Below are 17,690 nucleotides of genomic sequence, written 5' to 3'. Positions count from 1 at the left end.
TATGGGTCTTGTTTTTGTATCCATTCAGCAAGCCTGTGTCTTTCGGTTGGAGCATTTAATCCATTCACGTTTAAGGTAATTATCGATATGTATGTTCCTATGACCATTTTCTTAATTGTTTTGGGTTTGTTTTTGTAGGTCCTTTTCTTCTCTTGTGTTTCCCACTTAGAGAAGTTCCTTTAGCATTTGTTGTAGAGCTGGTTTGGTGGTGCTGAATTCTCTTAGCTTTTGCTTGTCTGTAAAGCTTTTGATTTCTCCATCGAATCTGAATGAGATCCTTGCTGGGTACAGTAATCTTGGTTGTAGGTTCTTCCCTTTCATCACTTTAAGTATATCATGCCACTTCCTTCTTGCTTGTAGAGTTTCTGCTGAGAAATCAGCTGTTAACCTTATGGGAGTTCCCTTGTATGTTATTTGTTGTTTTTCCCTTGCTGCTTTCAATAATTTTTCTTTGTCTTTAATTTTTGCCAATTTGATTACTATGTGTCTCGGCGTGTTTCTCCTTGGGTTTATCCTGTATGGGACTCGCTGCGCTTCCTGGACTTAGGTGGCTATTTCCTTTCCCATGTTAGGGAAGTTTTCGACTATAATCTCTTCAAATATTTTCTCTGGTCCTTTCTCTCTCTCTTCTCCTTCTGGGACCCCTATAATGCGAATGTTGTTGCGTTTAATGTTGTCCCAGAGGTCTCTTAGGCTGTCTTCATTTCTTTTCATTCTTTTTTCTTTAGTCTGTTCCACAGCAGTGAATTCTACCATTCTGTCTTCCAGGTCACTTATCCGTTCTTCTGCCTCAATTATTCTGCTATTGATTCCTTCTAGTGTAGTTTTCATTTCAGTTATTGTATTGTTCATCTCTGTTTGTTTGTTCTTTAATTCTTCTAGGTCTTTGTTAAACATTTCTTGCATCTTCTCAATCTTTGCCTCCATTCTTTTTCCGAGGTCCTGGATCATCTTCACTATCATTATTCTGAATTCTTTTTCTGGAAGGTTGCCTATCTCCACTTCATTTAGTTGTTTTTCTGGGGTTTTATCTTGTTCCTTCATCTGGTATATAGCCCTCTGCCTTTTCATCTTGTCTATCTTTCTGTGAATGTGGTTTTTGTTCCACAGGCTGCAGGATTGTAGTTCTTCTTGCTTCTGCTGTCTGCCCTGTGGTGGATGAGGCTATCTAAGAGGCTTGTGCAAGTTTCCTGATGGGAGGGACTGGTGGTGGGTAGAGCTGGCTGTTGTTCTGGTGGGCAGAGCTCAGTAAAACTTTAATCCACTTGACTGTTGATGGTTGGGGCTGGGTTCCCTCCCTGTTGGTTGTTTGGCCTGAGGCAACCCAACACTGGAGCCTACCTGGGCTCTTTGGTGGGGCTAATGGCAGACTCTGGGAGGGCTCACGCCAAGGAGTACTTCCCAGAACTTCTGCTGCCAGTGTCCTTGTCACCATGGTGAGCCACAGCCACCCCCCGCCTCTGCAGGAGCCCCTCCAACACTAGCAGGTAGGTCTGGTTCTGTCTGCTATGGGGTCACTGCTCCTTCCCCTGGGTCCCGACGCGCACACTACTTTGTGTGTGCCCTCCGAGGGTGGAGTCTCTGTTTCCCCGAGTCCTGTCGAAGTCCTGCAGTCAAATCCTGCTAGCCTTCAAAGTCTGATTCTCTAGGAATTCCTCCTCCCGTTGCCGGACCCCCAGGTTGGGAAGCCTGACGTGGGGCTCAGAACCTTCACTCCAGTGGGTAGACTTCTGTGGTATAAGTGTTCTCCAGTCTGTGAGTCACCCACCCAGCAGTTATGGGATTTGATTTTACTGTGATTGTGCCCCTCCTACCATCTCATTGTGGCTTCTCCTTTGTCTTTGGATGTGGGGTATCTTTTTTGGTGAGTTCCAGTGTCTTCCTGTTGATGACTGTTCAGCAGTTAGTTGTGATTCCAGTGTTCTCGCAAGAGGGAGAGAGAGCACGTCCTTCTACTCCGCCATCTTGTTTCCTCCTGGAGCCCTTAATTCTTCTACTCATTTTTAATGGCTGCATAATTTGTCCACTCTATGGATGTACTGTAGCTTATTTAACCAGTCCCCTGTTAAAGAGCTATTTCCTTTTATGATTGTGTACAGTGCTGTGCTGTACATCCTTGTAGATGCATCTTTCTGCGCGTGTGCTAGTATTTTACAGGATAAATCTGTAGAAGTGGAATCACTGGATCAGAGGGTATGATATCCATTTTAGTATCATTTTGGGGGCAGCGGGGGGGATCTTCCTTATTTTTCCATGTTAAAGACATTGACAGTCCTCCCGTTTTTGAAATCGACTTCCTTGATATGCCTGCTCTCTCTGATGGATCCTTCTCTCTTCTTTCTCTTCTCACCCCCTGCATCGAGGTCTCCCACACACCCTCAGTTTTGATGATTCACCAGCATAGAGTCGTACCCATGGCTGTGATATAGCCCAGTGAAAGGATGTAAAGAAAAATCACAAAGGGAAAGGGCACATGGGGCGAAGTCCAGGGGGAACCAATGCAGGATTTCAAGGGTATTCTGCCAGTGGAGTCGCACACGATGGACTTAAATCTCCCAGCAACTAGTTGTGACAGCAGGTGTGAAATGTTCTTTACCAGGGAAGCTCATTAGGGACTCACTGCCCAGGGTTTTTATTGAGGGCTTGGTGCGTAGATAGTGTCTGCCTAGCACGTACCCAAACTCCAGACTCTAAACAGGAAAGCAGGTTTCTGGCATAAACCATAGTGTTTGCACAAACAGTTTAGGTGGGTAACCCACCATTCTCACCTAGGGTGGTGGGTGCTCTCTCCAAATCCAAGTTCCTAGACAGCAGCCACGGGCCAGCCTTGGACGGAGGCCTTTCAAAGATAGCAGCCAGGTCTGCTGTGTTAACTCTTTCTGCACACCCCCTAATCTGACAGCCTTTGAGGCTTTGCTCCTGACTTTTCCTCTCTCTCTGTTTATCTAGTAGCTCTCATTTTACTTAGTAATCATCTCTACTCTGACTTGAGTCTTGGCCATTCACTTAATGTTGGTCCTGAGTGTTCCACTTCTTTCAGTATGTTCCCTCTTAGATGTCCTGCCAACCCTTTACACTGAAAGTATTCCAAGCTAAACTCAGCATCTTCCCTCTGAAATCTGTCTTCCCCAGTGTTACCATTGTAGGTGGTGGCCCCAGATAGACAGTTTCCTTTGAAATAGCTCGTGTTTATCTCCTGCCTCCCCTTCCCCATCAGTGTCTGCCGCCATCAGCCTGGATTACGTCCTTATCTCCTTGTGCCAGGCTTACTGGAAGGAGTCAGTCTCACAGAATCCCCTGCCCTCCAGTGAATTTTACCCCCACTGGATTGTTGTTCCCAAACCCCACTTTCCTTATGTCCTTCCAAAATCTGACCCTAACTCTGTCTGTCTTTAATTGCTCCCTTACTACTTACTGGCTCCCAGATACGTTTTGTCTTTTCCTGCCTCTCTGCTTTTGTAAACAGGACATTTCTACCTGAACTGGCTTCCTTCTCCTCTCTGCCTAACCATATTCTTCCCAGCTCAAATCATACCTCCTTCGTAAACTTTGGCCACCTCAATTAGAATTCTTTATACATTTTTCTGAAGCATTTATTCAACACTTACTTACTGCCCCATTTTTGTGGATGTTGAATTGGTCAGGGTTTGTGGTTGTAAACACGGAAGCCAACCCCTAATTTAAGCAGAAAAGGAATTTGTTAAGTGATATCTATCAGCAGGCAGGACTGAAGAACCAGGCTTGTCAACTACAGCATCACAGGCAACAGCCAAAATCAGGCTGCAGGGCTGTTCTCACTAAGAGACGTCTGTCACCACCACTGAACAAACGTGGTACTTCTTGCACTGGCGACACCACCGGTGCCACTGCTGCCTCTGACCTTAGATGTAGCTGCTGCCCCCTGGCCAGAGCGAATACTGCATGATTCTGGCTGCTGTTTGTCACGAGTTCTAACTCAGAGTCTGAGCTGGGGGTACTGATGGACAGATTTTCATCGTGTGCTCTCGCCACAGTTCAGACGAGGTCTCATGTTTATAAGGTAGAGGATTTTCCAGCTGTGGAAGGAGATTCCAATTTGAACCGCTAAACAGTATCACATTTCCACTCTAATCATCTTTCCATAGGTATCTGACTTCTTCCCAACTGTATCAGCTCCTCCCGGATGGACGGGACTCATATTTCTTTCCAGCTGCAGGCTACCGTAACATGACCCTGGTGTAGAGCAGACATTTAATGAATGACAAAAAAAAGGCAAAGCAATATGAATCAGCTAGGATGTTTGGGCAGGTAACACCAAACCTAACTAGGGCTTAAGCTTATGGTATTGTCTCTAGTGTGTTCATATCTGTATTTTATTGTTTTATATCAATTATTTTTGAAACATCAAAGCCTCAAAGCTTGGAGTTGCCTAGAAAACCACCCTTCTCCCTTTCCTTAGGAGCAATGTTTGTGAGTAAGTGAGTGGGCTGTCGGGCATTTGTTTCCTTCACATGGTCCAAAAAAGTTGAGTATTGTTGATAGAAGTTAGGGTACTTTCCTAAGTAGACAGCGTTAATATGGACAACTGAAACAGCAAATGGCCCACGCTTGCAGCGCAGTGGTTTCTCAGACTGGAACAACTCATTAACAGTTGTAACAATCTGTTAGCAGTGATGGGAGTAGATGGTTGGTCTCAAAAAGCTCTTGCCACTTTGCTGTACAGCAGAGATGGGCACAGCATTGTAAATCAGCTATACTTCAATTAAAAAAAAAAACTCTCACCCTAAAATTTAATATATAATAAAAAAATCTGTGGTTATAAAATTGTAAGTACTTATTATATAAATCTGGAAAATATACAACTATATGAAGAAGAAAATTAAAATGTCATCCCTCAAGAAAAGTGTTGTAACATTTTTGGCTTATTTCTTTACAGTGTTTTTTTCCCTTTTAATGTTTATTATTAACTTGGTTAAGACCATACTGTATGGAGTTTTGTAGGCCACTTTCTCACCGATAATTATATCACTGACATTTTTGTGTTATTAAATAATCTGCATAAATACAAGTTGAACATATAAAAAAATCTGAAGTTACAAAAACTGTTCTCATTTTATTGAGAGATTTACAGAATGGAACATGCTGCTATTTATTCTTGGGCTGTGGCCAAGAGGAGTAATGGCTTCCACATTCCCTATACACAAAAACCATCCACTCTGATGTGCAGCTGTAGCCGTGCTCTGTACATCTGTTACGTTGATCGTTTTCTGGTCTGGTAAGCTCTGTTCATCCCCCCCATGCTGCCCTCAGCAGTTGCCGTGACACCAGATGACAGCTGGATTTGGTGGTTTCTTGTCTTATTGCTTAAGGCAGCAACACCCCATTCAGCAGCTGCTTAGCTGCCGCTCCTCTGCACACGTGAGGCCTGCGTGTGAGGCCTGCCAGAGCCCAGTTTCCGGGCTGGTGAGAGCTCATCCATTCACCAAGTGATGATTGATCATCTCTTGACCTCTGTCCTGGGGGTGTAAAGGTGATGGCCCAGTCCTGCCCCATGCAGCTCACAGTGTAGGCATATGTTTGCAAATGAACAGAGTACAGAGTGCCGTGATGACCCTCAGAGGGCGGCTAACTCAGTTGGCCCAGGGAGTCTGAGAAAGGCTCCACAGAGGAGATTTTGCTTGAGCTGAGATTTTCAGCCGATGAGCCACTGATTTACAACTACTTTTATACGACCTCTCTTGTTTTATTTCTTTCTTCTTGACAATCAGAGCTACCTTGGATCAATTTTAGCATAGATGTAACCCGGGTGAGCTTGGTGTAAGGCATGCTGGTGTCTGGCCTGCTTGGTGCGGTCAGAGGCTCCCAGGGGGAAGAGGGAGGTGGTTGTGGTGCAGGAGATGCATCCACGTAGCCAGTGGTCCGGGAGGATGGCGGAGCTCCTGGGGGAGGGGAGTGACAAGATCTGATCATGTCAGGCCCCAGACAGAGAGGCTGGCTTCCAGGTGAGAAGGGGGGAGGGGGAGACCCGAATCCTGTGTGGGACCACCAGTCGGGGCCCAGGCCTGCACCCTGGACCAGGCAGGGTATGGAGATGCTGTGTCTTGAGAGATCCACAGGCACCCACAGCGCATCCTTCAGATCATGCAGTTCTCTGGTTCCTGGCAGTGCCCTGTGGGGTGCAGCCTGGAAGCCCAGTGGGGAAGGCGAGGCACGCAATCCCAGTTGCGGCAGAGTGGCTGAATTTGGAGCGCCCTGTGCAGGCAGTGAGTGCTTGTCATTTTCTCTGTCAGCACCGGCCTAGGGCCTGGCCTCTTCTGGATCCTGCTGTTGGGATCAGTGGAACTTTAGGAAAGACGGAGGGGTGGGGCGTGGCATTTCACAGAACCCCCAGCCACATAAAAAGTACTGTGAATAATATGTCTTTTCCTGAAGAACTCGGAGTGGTGTGCAGGTGTTGCGAGTCTCCTAGCCATGTTGTTCTGGTGTAGCTGTTTGAATGGTGAGGAGGACCTGGAAAATGCTAGGGTCTGAGCAGACTTGTGTGCAGCTTTTTTTTTTTTTTTTTTAAATTTTTATTGGAGTATAGTTGCTTTACAATGTTGTGTTAGTTTCTGCTGTACAGCAAAGTGAATCGGTTATACATACACATATATCCCCTCTTTTTTGGATTTCCTTCCCATTTAAGTCACCACAGAGCATTGAGTAGAGTTCCCTGTGCTATACAGTAGGTTCTCATTAGTTATCTGTTTTATACATAGTAGTGTATATGTGTCAATCCCCTTGTCCCAATTCATCCCACCCCTGCTTTCCCCCCTGGTATCCATACGTCTGTGTCTCTATTTCTGCTTTGCAAATGAGTTCATCGGTATCGTTTTTCTGGATTCCACATATAAGCGATACTATACAACATTTGTTTTTCTCTTTCTGACTTACTTCACTCTGTATGACAGTCTCTAGGTCTAGCCACGTCTCTGCAAATGGCACAGTTTTGTTCCTTTTTATGGCTGAGTAATATTTATGTGCAGCCTTTAAGAATGTAGTCTTTTGATTTTGTAAATGAACGTTTGTTAAAATTGTTTTTTTCCTAGATGATCCCCTATGTTGGGACCATTTCTGAGCAGTTGGAGGCTGGAACTTTGATTGTACTTCGTGGGCACGTTCCTAGTGACTCAGACAGGTAAAGTCATTCTGTTAGACGAGAAAAGAACAAGAATAAACTCGTCGTGATTGTGGGACAACAAAAAATCATGAGGGAGAGACCATTTTGGATACTCGGAGGCGTGATTTTGCTTTTATAGCAGCCCTGGCCAAGGTGCTGAGGAAATTGGAATGAAAAACTGAAATACAGGTTATTTGGATTTTTTGTTGCTATAAGTCAGATTTTAGTGTAAAGAATTAGAGATATGGTTAATGAAGGGAATTGTGGTCAGATGACAGGGACACAGTCTAGTTACAGTGTAACATTCCCACGCCATCTCTTAAGACCTGTTCTGGGTGGTTTTATCTAATGCTTGCTTTGGGTAAAGTCTGGACGAGGCTGTATCAGCTAGAGTTGGGCTCGGCTCTATGTGGTGGATGCCTGAACAACAGTGGTTTAAGTAAGATGTGAACGTGACATCTAAAGGGGACAGTCCAGAGGGCTGAAGGCTGCACGCCAGCAAGCTGTTGGAGTGGGCCTCTTCATGCTCTCACCCTGCCATCGCAGGGTGAGGTCCTCTTTCTCATGGTTCCTGGAAGCTAGGACTCTGGTCCTCACGTTGTGTTTGGGTAGCTGCGTGGGACCATGTGCTATTTGGGGGGAAGGGGTGGGGGGTGGACAGAAGGCAGATGCCAACTGACTTGGGACCGTTTCTAGGAGTTTTCCTTGCACACTTCACTTCTACCGCATCGGCAGAGCTTGGGGCACCTGGGTGAACCCACCTGCGGGGAGACTGGGCAATGTGGGTGCTTGTGGTGGACCGCCACCAAAAGCATGCGAGTGAACAGAGGATCCGTCAGCTGTCACTCGGCCTGGGTTTCTGCACTGCTGGGCCTGTGAGGCCGCCTTCCTTCCTGAGTCCTCACGCGGCCTGTGTTTCTTCCCCTCCTCAGGTTCCAGGTGGACTTACAGTGTGGCAGCAGCGTGAAACCTCGAGCGGACGTGGCCTTTCATTTCAATCCACGGTTCAGAAGGGCCAACTGCATTGTTTGCAACACTCTGAAAAATGAGAAGTGGGGCTGGGAAGAGATCACCTATGACATGCCTTTCAAGAAAGAAAAATCTTTTGAGATCGTGATCATGGTGCTGAAAGACAAATTCCAGGCAGGTTTTGGAGAACAGGGGTTAGATCCTCATTCGTGAGAATAAGCACGAGGGAAGCTTTTCACGAGTGAACTCACCCTTGCGTGTCCAGAAGAAGAGTTTACCTTTATCATGTTCCTCCAGAGGAGGGCCCGGCGGGGACCTTGCTGTGAGGCGGGCACAGCCAGCATCCCTGCCGGGGTCGCCGTGCTGGCGGAGGGCGAGGCCAGCGCAGCCGGCTTTCTGTTAGATTGTTGCTCCTCGCAGGGCTGAGCTTCCTTCTGACCTGGCACAGCCTTACACTCAGGATGGGAAAGTAAACCCCAGGCAGCAGGCCCCGCAGGGTGGGGGAGTCTGAACTGACAGACAGATGGGATCCTGGTGTAGGAGTCGGGGTTTGTAAAGTTGCGTCCTGCCGCAGCCTAGTCCTGTAGGATCTTGAGATTTTAGACCCAGAGGAGCTCGTAGCAACCCCGCTGCGTGTCGTCAGTGCTCCCGCTGCTTCCTCGGGTGTGTGTGGTCCGGGAGGCGCCTCCACCCCCTGGCCCGCGAGCCTGCGGAGGACTTGACGGTTCAGGTGGAGACTCCCCACCCGAGGTGCAGACCCCTCCGACCCTCAGAGCCCGCTCCCACCAGCGCTTCTCCCCTAACCTCCTCTCTCCCCTCATCCCTCCTCTGGCCGTTGGAGTACTTGGGTCTGTATTGTTCTTTTTAATGCTTGTCCGTGCTGTTGAGCTTTGGTTTTTTCCTGTTTCTTTTGCCTGCCAATGGGATTTTCAGCTCCTTGAGATCAGAGACTGTACTGTGTTCGGCGTGTCTTCCCGACACTTCTACAAGTACTGACATCTGGCGGGAGAGGGAGGAGCCCCGTGCACTGGTACCCGCTAAAATGCATTTATTAACTGTTTTATTCGGGGGTGGGGCTGTCTTCTGTGTTTGTCCAGGTGGCTGTCAATGGAAAACATACCCTGATCTACGCCCACAGGATCAGCCTAGAGAAGATCGACACCCTGGGCATTTATGGCAAAGTGATCATTCACTCTGTGGGTTTCAGCTTCAGCTCGGTCAGTGCCCTAACACGGGGGGCGGCGGGGGGTCTTTGGTGATGTTTTCTTGAAAACTGTGTAAATATGTCCCTCGCTAATGTGTTAATTTCTTGGAAGTAAATCTTTCAGACTAGTAGGATGCTAATCATTGCCCAGGGCTTGTCTGTAGGATCTCAAACCTAGCATGGTCCCAACAAAAACCCAAAACGGTAACAACACAACAAACAGCCTTTACAGCTGTAGAGGGGCTGTTTCCTTGACGCAGGAGCACAGTGGAGCAGTTCGCTAGGATCGTTTCTAGAAGCGGGACGTCAAAGGGTACCTGCATTTTAAGTTAGGATTGAAATTGCTAACCTGCCCTCCAAAGAGAGTAAAACAAAGTAGTCTCAAGATCTGTATTCATTTGCTCACATTCTTCTTGACATTAGTTCTGATTTTAACATTTGCCAGCTTGAGAGAGGGGAGAAGGAAGCTAATGTTCAGGCATTTTTGGATCATAATTTTCTGTCATATTTTCATGTTTAATACCATTTATAATTTTTTTTGGTATGTCAAGCAGGTTATATTTAGAATTCTGATGGATGTTAAATATTAATCTGAACTTTTCTTCAGGATTTAAGAAGTAGCCAAGCATCTACTCTGGAATGGACAGAGATAAGTGAAGAAAATGTAAATATTAAATCTCTTAATGAACCACCAGTTTAAAAATGTTTTTTTAGTTGCCATGTAAATTAGGTGGCAGGCAGGCTGAGTTTTAAAAAAACTATGTTTTTAATATGAAAACTTATGTTTTTAGTAATTAATAGGCTGGAAGTAATCGTTTGAGAATTGAGGCGTATACTTCAGGGTGCCAGGTGGTGTAAGTTTTGCTGTTTAGACTCTCAGTGGATCTGACCACTACCCACCAATCTTCTGTACAAAGAACTCTCTGAACTGCTGAATAGGGCTGTCAGGAGGTGTTTATAAATAGTGAGCACAGCCAGTGCATCGGCGAACGAACTTCCACGTGTATCTTCTCCCCCTGTGGAAACAACTGCAGTTCAGACATGTTTTGCTGTTATTAGTGTGGAGAAAGTGAGGCCTTACTGATCTCAGCACGTTCCTAGACAGACTAGAATCCAGCATTTGGGGAGCACCCTGGGAAGAACAAGGAAAATGTGTTTGAAGCCCACATGTGGCCTTGGGGAAATGCTCAGCTTGTGGTGGAGGTTATAGGGTTCCGAAGAACAGGACAGTCAGTCTGTTCCCAGCCTGAGTGGCACTCTGCAGCTGCAGAGCACTCGGTCAGAAAGCGCTGGCCACCTGCACGCCCCCCCGAGTGGAGCAGGCACTGCCGGCCCAGCTCCGGGCGGTGCAGCCAGTGAGACCCAACTGCTCACGTTAGACAATGCAGTTCTGCCCTGTCAGACGTCTGTATTTGTTCTTTCTCTTCCAATAGGTACAAAAGTCCGGCGTGTCACAGTTTGTAAGTATTTTTGCTATAACATGTGGAACCTTTTATAAGATTGCCCAGGAAATGAATAGTTGAAGCCTTGGAAGACAGCTTCATTCATTCCATACCTTATTGCAGAACTGTTTCCCTACAGCCTAGTAATAGAGGAGACATTTCTAAAATCGTCCCCAGAACTGTCTACACCAAGAGCAAAGGTTCGCCGGCCAATCACACTTTGACTTGCGCCAAAATACTACCTACCGACTGTTTGTCAAAGGTTTGAAGAGCCAAAATTTTCTTAATTCTGTCTAACAAGTTAAGTGTTAGTTAGCTGGTATGTGTAACCTTTACCCTCAGTACAAGCCCAAAGCAGCTACTCTGCGTTTGCACTGGTGTCCTGGATGGCTGTCAGTCAACTGGACATCAGGTCCCTGAGCCATTAGCGTGTGTTTCTGTAACTCCCTCTACCTCGGCCGCTTCCCCTCCAGGCTGAAGGCAGCGCACGCTTCAGGCCAGCCGAGGTGACTTTCTCAGAGGGCATTTCACTCAGGCAGAGGATGTCAGGTCCCTCCCCACATCCATTCATTTCATTGTCTGAAACAATGGAGTTTGCTGTGAGCCAGGGACCCACCTGGGACCAAGGCAGACTTGGTCTGTCCCTTCATGGGGTTCACGGCCTTTAAATATTTCCCAGTGTCTTTCGGCAGTTTTCCCTCAAGATCCCTTTTTGCAGGCTTCCTGATGCTAACTGGGGTTTCTTTGCAGACTCTGCCGTTCGTAGCGAGGTTGAACTCCTCAATGGGCCCTGGACGGACTGTCGTCATAAAAGGAGAAGTAAATACAAACGCCAAAGGGTCAGTATCAGTAAGTGGCCGTAATAATGCAGCTGCTGCTGCGTGTGTCTCTTACAGCTGTAACCCTGTCAACAATCTCGTGAGGTGTAAGTCGGGCTAATGTCATAAGCTTCATTTGAAAAGTGAAACTGTTAAAGCCAGAGGAAGTTGGACTGCTAACAACTAGTAGTTGGCGGCACCTAGGCTTTTTGTGGCCAGACAGGAGGGTGGCATTTTTGTCCATGAGGCCCACCCTTGTAGAACTGCAGGGCAGCTCTGCGAGAGCAGATCACTTTTATTAGGGCTCGTTCCTCTTGCCATGGGTCTTATAAGATTCCTGCTTTTAGAACCTTTTCCAGAGGTGTTCAGAGTTCTGAAAGCTTGAAATGAGAGCTATTTTCTAGCAAGTAGTACACTTTGAAGAAGAACAGTGCACTTGTAAATGCTGAAAGACTTCCTGCTTGGAAGGACCCTATTCTTGCAGCAGACGTGATCCTTTGGGTCACTTGCTCTCACCCTTTAATTTCTTCCCGTAGCCTTAAATGTGGATTTTAAAGTTCTTCATATTTTTATTTTGCAAATAACATACTTATACCAACGGTATGCTGACTCAGAATTTTAAATTTCACCTTCATCGGCATTCTTGGGTCCTTGTGTGTACATGTTTTGTGTAATCAGAGTTTAATTCTGATTGTTAAAATTGCAGAAACTGGACTCCTCTCTTCTACTTGGCTAATTAGTTTTTTTAAATTCTCTCAAAAGCTTTGCTGTTGATCTACTATCAGGAAAATCCAAGGATATTGCTCTCCACCTGAACCCACGCCTGAACGTTAAAGCATTTGTAAGAAATTCTTTTCTTCAGCAGTCCTGGGGAGAAGAAGAGAGAAATATTACCTGTTTCCCTTTTAGTCCTGGGATGTACTTTGAGGTGAGATGATTATCTTTTCTGAAAATGGGACAGGAAAAAGAATCCTGCGGGCAGGGGTAAGATGTAAGATAAATGGTCCATTTAAATTGAGTCCAACTTAATATGTGGAGATTGTGTGTGGTTTTTGTTTATTTGGAGATTGTATTTTGAATGCCGTCTTTTATAACGCAGATAATCAGCATAAACGGCCAAGCCAGTCGAGTGCCACGTTATTTGCATTGGAATTATCTGACATTTGTTTTCATAATGACAATTTCTGTGTAGCCCCATATTAGTTAATAGGAATTTTAACAGGAACCTTGTCTCAGGGCGGGAGTAGCACGTTTAATCCTAAGTGAACATGAGGACGTAGGAGCCACGAGACTGCCGGCACTATCCGTCGTCCCGGTGACACACAGCTTAGGTGGCAGTACTCTCTTCCAGGCAGTCCTGTTTGTATATATTCAAAGAAAGACACACTTAGACCATCGGGACTTGAAGGCATGTAGTCCTCAGCCCCCAAAGATGCGAATATTCTAACACAGCCTTTCCCCAGATGTGCTTCTGGGTAGTCTCGCCACGTGGATGCTGCATGGTTGGCTGGGTGCCCTCACCAGCTTACGTGACTCACTGCTCACGTGGTCATTAAGGGTCACTGATTTCAGTCATGCTTCTCCAACATTGTAAACTGTCACATGCTCTGGGCCGTTGGTGCTCACAAGACTCCTCAGACTTGTAAAAGCGTGAACATCAGGCTGACTAGAAGGTGGTGATTTGGTGTTAATATTTATTCGTAAGTTCCCGTCTAATGCAGTGCCCTGGTATGGGGAGTGACAGACAGGAGTGAGCTCATCACGGGTTCCCTGGGAGTGGGGGGGGGAAGGTAATCTGGGTTTTGCAGATTTCGGGGATGATACGGACAAGTCGCTGGAGGTGGGAAGGGCGGCACAGGGCTTGCTGACTAGGCGGCAGTCAGGCTGTGAAGGGTGACGTGGGTTCACTGGAGGGAGAGGTGGCTGCTCCAGCAGGAAGCTGATCCTTGTGGTTGGTGGCTGGAAACTTGTGACCTGGTTTTTGACCTATTTGAGCCCCAAGTTTGGGACTACTGTATTAAAAGAGGACAATAATACATTCTTTTAAATAATCTTTTCCTTTTGTTAGTTTTCTACTTCAGGAAGAAGAGTAGTTGTCCTCATGTTGGATCATTGTTGTCAATTTTTTTGTAGTGATAGCTTTTTTCCAATAGCTTTAAACTCCCGCCTTTTTAATAGGCTTTCATTGAGATTCTCAGATCTTTCCATTAAAGCCATTGTTTTGCTTTTAAACAGTATCTTCTGTTCTGTGGCATTTCAGATTCACCTATTAGTTCCAGCTGTAATCATTTAAAAAATATCTTTTGGTTTTATAACTTCATCTGTGAGCTCTTTATCAAATTCATGTTCTTAGGAGCTGTTCAGGTGGTTGAGGGATCTTGGTGTTCCATGTTTGCGTGTATGTACTTTTCTTTTCTCTTTGTTTTGCAACAGTGTGTCCACTAGGCTGCCTGCCATTTCTCTTCCATTTGTAACATAACGTGCTGGCTCTGCACTTGCTCTGACTTAGTCTAGAGAACTCTTTTCCCACTGCATCCGTCTAATGCCAGTTTGTTTTCCCTTCTGAGCACGAGGCTGTGTGTTTTGTGTTCTCTTGAGATTTTGTTAAATGTCCATCACCAAAGGTCCCTTCCACCTGGTTGAAACTGGGATTTCCACCATTGTTGTGGGCATATAATCCCCAGTTATGGCTGTTTTCCCCAGTTCTCTGTATAGCCCTGCCGCCTTCATCTGTGTCAGTTATTGCTGTTATCCATGGAATTTCCCCCTCTTCCTCATCTCCCCCAGCAGCCATTTCCACTAGTCCTAGCAAAAGAAAAGAGACACTCAGTTGGCTGCTTTGCAGATCCAGATTTTGTGCCTCAGTCTGGCCTCCGGGGAGAGCACAGTGTGGGTTCACCCAACTGGCCTGTGCAGTGTGGGTGGGAAACAAATGGTAGTCAGTGGCCAGACTGGCACGGGGAACGTGGTAGCAGAAGTAAGAGGTTTAGGTGTACAAGCGACTTAAAAGGATAGCAGTTAACTCTGAAGGGCTAACACCAGTGAGGACTCTGAACTGTATCTCTGCCAGAACTCATAGGTTCATAGAACACTGAGCTTTGAAGAGCTTTGGAGAAACAGACAAGATGTGCTGAGCTGGGATGGGAATCAGGGTCACCAAGCAGCTGTGCAATCCCTAGCAAGTGCCCTAAACTTCTGAGAGTTCACATTGTCTGAGTTGCCCAAGACCCTAGAGTTTGAGGCAGCGAAGTGAGGATCCAAGCCCCTTAGTTCCCAGCCTGTGACTGGGAACCAGCTCTTCTGTGAACGAGTGTCATGGTCAGCCATTTTCTCCTTCCCAAGTGTCGGCGAGGAGGGCGGCTTGCCACTTCCCCAGGAGCACGGGGCAGGAGAGGGCGCGTGCCGAGGACAGGAAGCCAGCAGGCCCTGGGGACAGTGTGAGGGTCCAGGCACGTGAGAGTCACTTCCCGGAGTGGGACAAGGCAGAAAGTGCCACTACAGATACACGTTAGTCAGATCCTGGAAACTGCAGCAGGGAGTCGGTGGTGGGAGGCTGGGGGAGGAAACCAAATGGTTTACTTTTTGACATGCCGTTCGTGTGTGGGAAACAAACTCTTAAGCCCAGGGGCACCACTGACGTTGTGTATACTTTCCTTCCAGATGATAATTTATTGTGATGTTAGAGAATTCAAGGTTGCAGTAACTGGTGTACACAGCCTGGAGTACAGACACAGATTTAAAGACCTGAGTCATATCGACACGCTGGAAATCGATGGCGATATCCACTTACTGGAAGTAAGGAGCTGGTAGCTGACAGGTGTGCTACAAAAACTGAAATACAGATGACTTCTGTGTAACACTGGCCTTGTTAAAATGCATCTTACTCTCATGATATGGTTTATATATATTGTTAAAGTGAGCTGAAGTCCTACTGGGTGTCCTCAGTCCATGTCACGCAGTGAGGCTTTGTCAAGCAAAAAATGAGGACATTTGAGGCAACAGCAGCTTATAGCCATTATTATAACAGGCCTTTCTGCTCTCTCTCCTGCACCCTGGCCGCCTCTTTTTTAAACCTACTTCACATTCAGCAAGTGTTTATTAAGAGCCTGCTGTAACACAGTAGCCACCCTGCATGGAGTGCTCGTCTTTTGCCAGCACCGTGCTGGGAGCTGGGAGGACACAGTGGGGCACGTACGTTCCCTGTTCTGTTCAGCTCAGAGCCTTCCGTGCTTTGCCACTGTGCCGTTGTTTCTCCTCCATGCACTACATAAACTCACCATGCACTTAAAAGAATTATTCTATTAGATCACCTAAGGACGCTAATTCATAGGCGACACCACTCTTCCTCCAGTGCTGCCCTTCGTACCCAGTGTTTGATCGTATCCCGTAATTGAGAGGATTGATGTTGACCTACATCTGGCGATTTTCTTTAGCATAATATCTAGCTCTTCTAGCTGTAAGCATTACCAAATAATTATCATTATGCGAGCTGAACACAGCACAAGATAGAGGCAAAAAACAAAGCAAAACGAACAACACCAAATGGTGCTGAAATTAACTTGATGTCAATCTCCAGGCCACTGATCTTCTGTACCAGTAAATGCTTATTTTAGAATATTGGAATTTAGGGTGAGTCAGAGGTCCTCTGCACATACGCTACAGAAAGTTTAAGGTAGATGAGAGATGGATTCAATTTGTAAAATGTTCGCGGGTAACAAAGCAATGCCAACATTAGACTTAATGGTTGATTACAGAACAGGCCCTATCAGAAAGTAAAATACACCAGCAGAGACCAGTGGAGTAGAGAGAGGCGGTATGTGTCTGTTGCTTGTCCGCATGCAGACCAGCACGGCCTCTCCTCTTCTAAGACGACCCCATCATCGTTAGTGACTGAGATCAAAACGCTGTTCTCCCTTCAGTGATTAAAATCAAACCTGTACCAGCAAGTTAAACTGTTGTTGCATTTCTCTAATTTTTTCTGTTATTCTTTGAGGCGAGTTGGCAGAAGTTCTTTGTAGAATTCTTACAGGTCAGATCTTGTCACAGGGAATTTCAAAGCCTTGGGAGTGGGGAGGTAAAAAGCTAGATCAGTCAGATCATTTTATATTAAATCGCTGGGCTGAATTCTGCCAGGATTTGGGAATATTTTCATAACAGCTTTTGGTTGGGTATTATTTGTATCCCTATAGTGAAAAAAATACTATTATCAGTCTTACTTTTAAGAAGTACTCAGTGTAGAAACTTCTAGCACGTTTTTCCACCTTTTCATATTAATTATGCTCAGTCTTGCCAAGCTAAAACAAACAAAAAAACACTGGTGGAGGAGAGGATGTTGGGAAAGCTGTAGAAGGCAAGAAGGGTCTAGAATCCCCCAAGGTTTTTTTTCCCCCTCCGGAAAAGAACATCAGAGGGCCTGGCAGATGGTGGAAACTGTGGACCACTTAGGAAAAAAGAAAAGCCCACTTACCTTGTTTCCTGTAAGTCTTAAACATAGTTCATTTTTGTTTTATGTGGATGACACTAAGAAGTCAGACCATTTCTTTGATAGAATAAATACAAAATCTTAAGATTATTCTTGAAAAGAAGCTATTAGCATTTATTAATGAATCCTGTTGAGATGTTTCATAAATGCATTCCTAGCAAGCTCCGTCGCCAAACTGCAAATCAGCCTTTTGCTTGTCACAATTCCACACTAAGTTTCTGTATTAAATTAGATCAAGGGCTTTCAGACTTGATTTGAACATCTATGGAACAGTGCTTAGATGCCTTAAGTTTTAAAAAGGCATAAATAAATAAATAAAATGCCTTAAACAAAATAAAGGCAGATTTGTTTACTTTTCTTTGCGCCCTCACTTTGCAGCTTCACCACGACATAGTACAGAGATTAGAGAACTTCAAAGCTTTGAAAAAAATCTGTTGTTTACGCCTCATAAAAGTAATCCTTGGTTAACCACCAATAGAAATGTGAGCGTTTCTAACCCTGAAGGGGCTCCTTCTTACCACCTGGTGTTTCTGGGCCCTCGTTATTTGTGGGAGCAGTCAGGTGTGGCTGTCTTATAAACAGCCTACTGCCTCCACCCCCTGCCCCCCAAAAGACTGAAGGATAAAGGAGAGACGAT

At 45.9% G+C, this 17,690-nt stretch overlaps 1 protein-coding gene across 4 annotated transcripts in view; it reads left to right on the top strand.

Moving 5' to 3' along the window:
- Positions 1–16,523, top strand: part of LGALS8 (galectin 8) — a 28,749-nt gene extending 12,226 nt beyond the window's left edge. Inside the window, exons 3-11 of one of the 4 annotated variants that reach the window (XM_061182066.1) lie at positions 7,068–7,156; positions 8,071–8,281; positions 9,205–9,324; positions 9,919–9,975; positions 10,745–10,771; positions 10,893–11,015; positions 11,504–11,592; positions 12,334–12,499; positions 15,232–16,523. In XM_061182066.1, the coding sequence (XP_061038049.1) occupies positions 7,068–7,156; positions 8,071–8,281; positions 9,205–9,324; positions 9,919–9,975; positions 10,745–10,771; positions 10,893–11,015; positions 11,504–11,592; positions 12,334–12,499; positions 15,232–15,381 (1,032 nt within the window). In that variant the 3' untranslated portion in view covers positions 15,382–16,523. The remainder of the gene's footprint in view (positions 1–7,067; positions 7,157–8,070; positions 8,282–9,204; positions 9,325–9,918; positions 9,976–10,744; positions 10,772–10,892; positions 11,016–11,503; positions 11,593–12,333; positions 12,500–15,231) is intronic. The other 3 variants (XM_061182075.1, XM_061182084.1, XM_061182093.1) reach the window with 3 other exon arrangements.
- The last annotated feature ends 1,167 nt before the right edge of the window (positions 16,524–17,690 follow it).

The sequence above is a fragment of the Eubalaena glacialis genome, chromosome 1 (assembly GCF_028564815.1).
Source record: "Eubalaena glacialis isolate mEubGla1 chromosome 1, mEubGla1.1.hap2.+ XY, whole genome shotgun sequence".
Taxonomy (NCBI): Eukaryota; Metazoa; Chordata; class Mammalia; order Artiodactyla; family Balaenidae; genus Eubalaena; species Eubalaena glacialis.
This window is presented reverse-complemented; position numbering and strand designations above follow the sequence as displayed.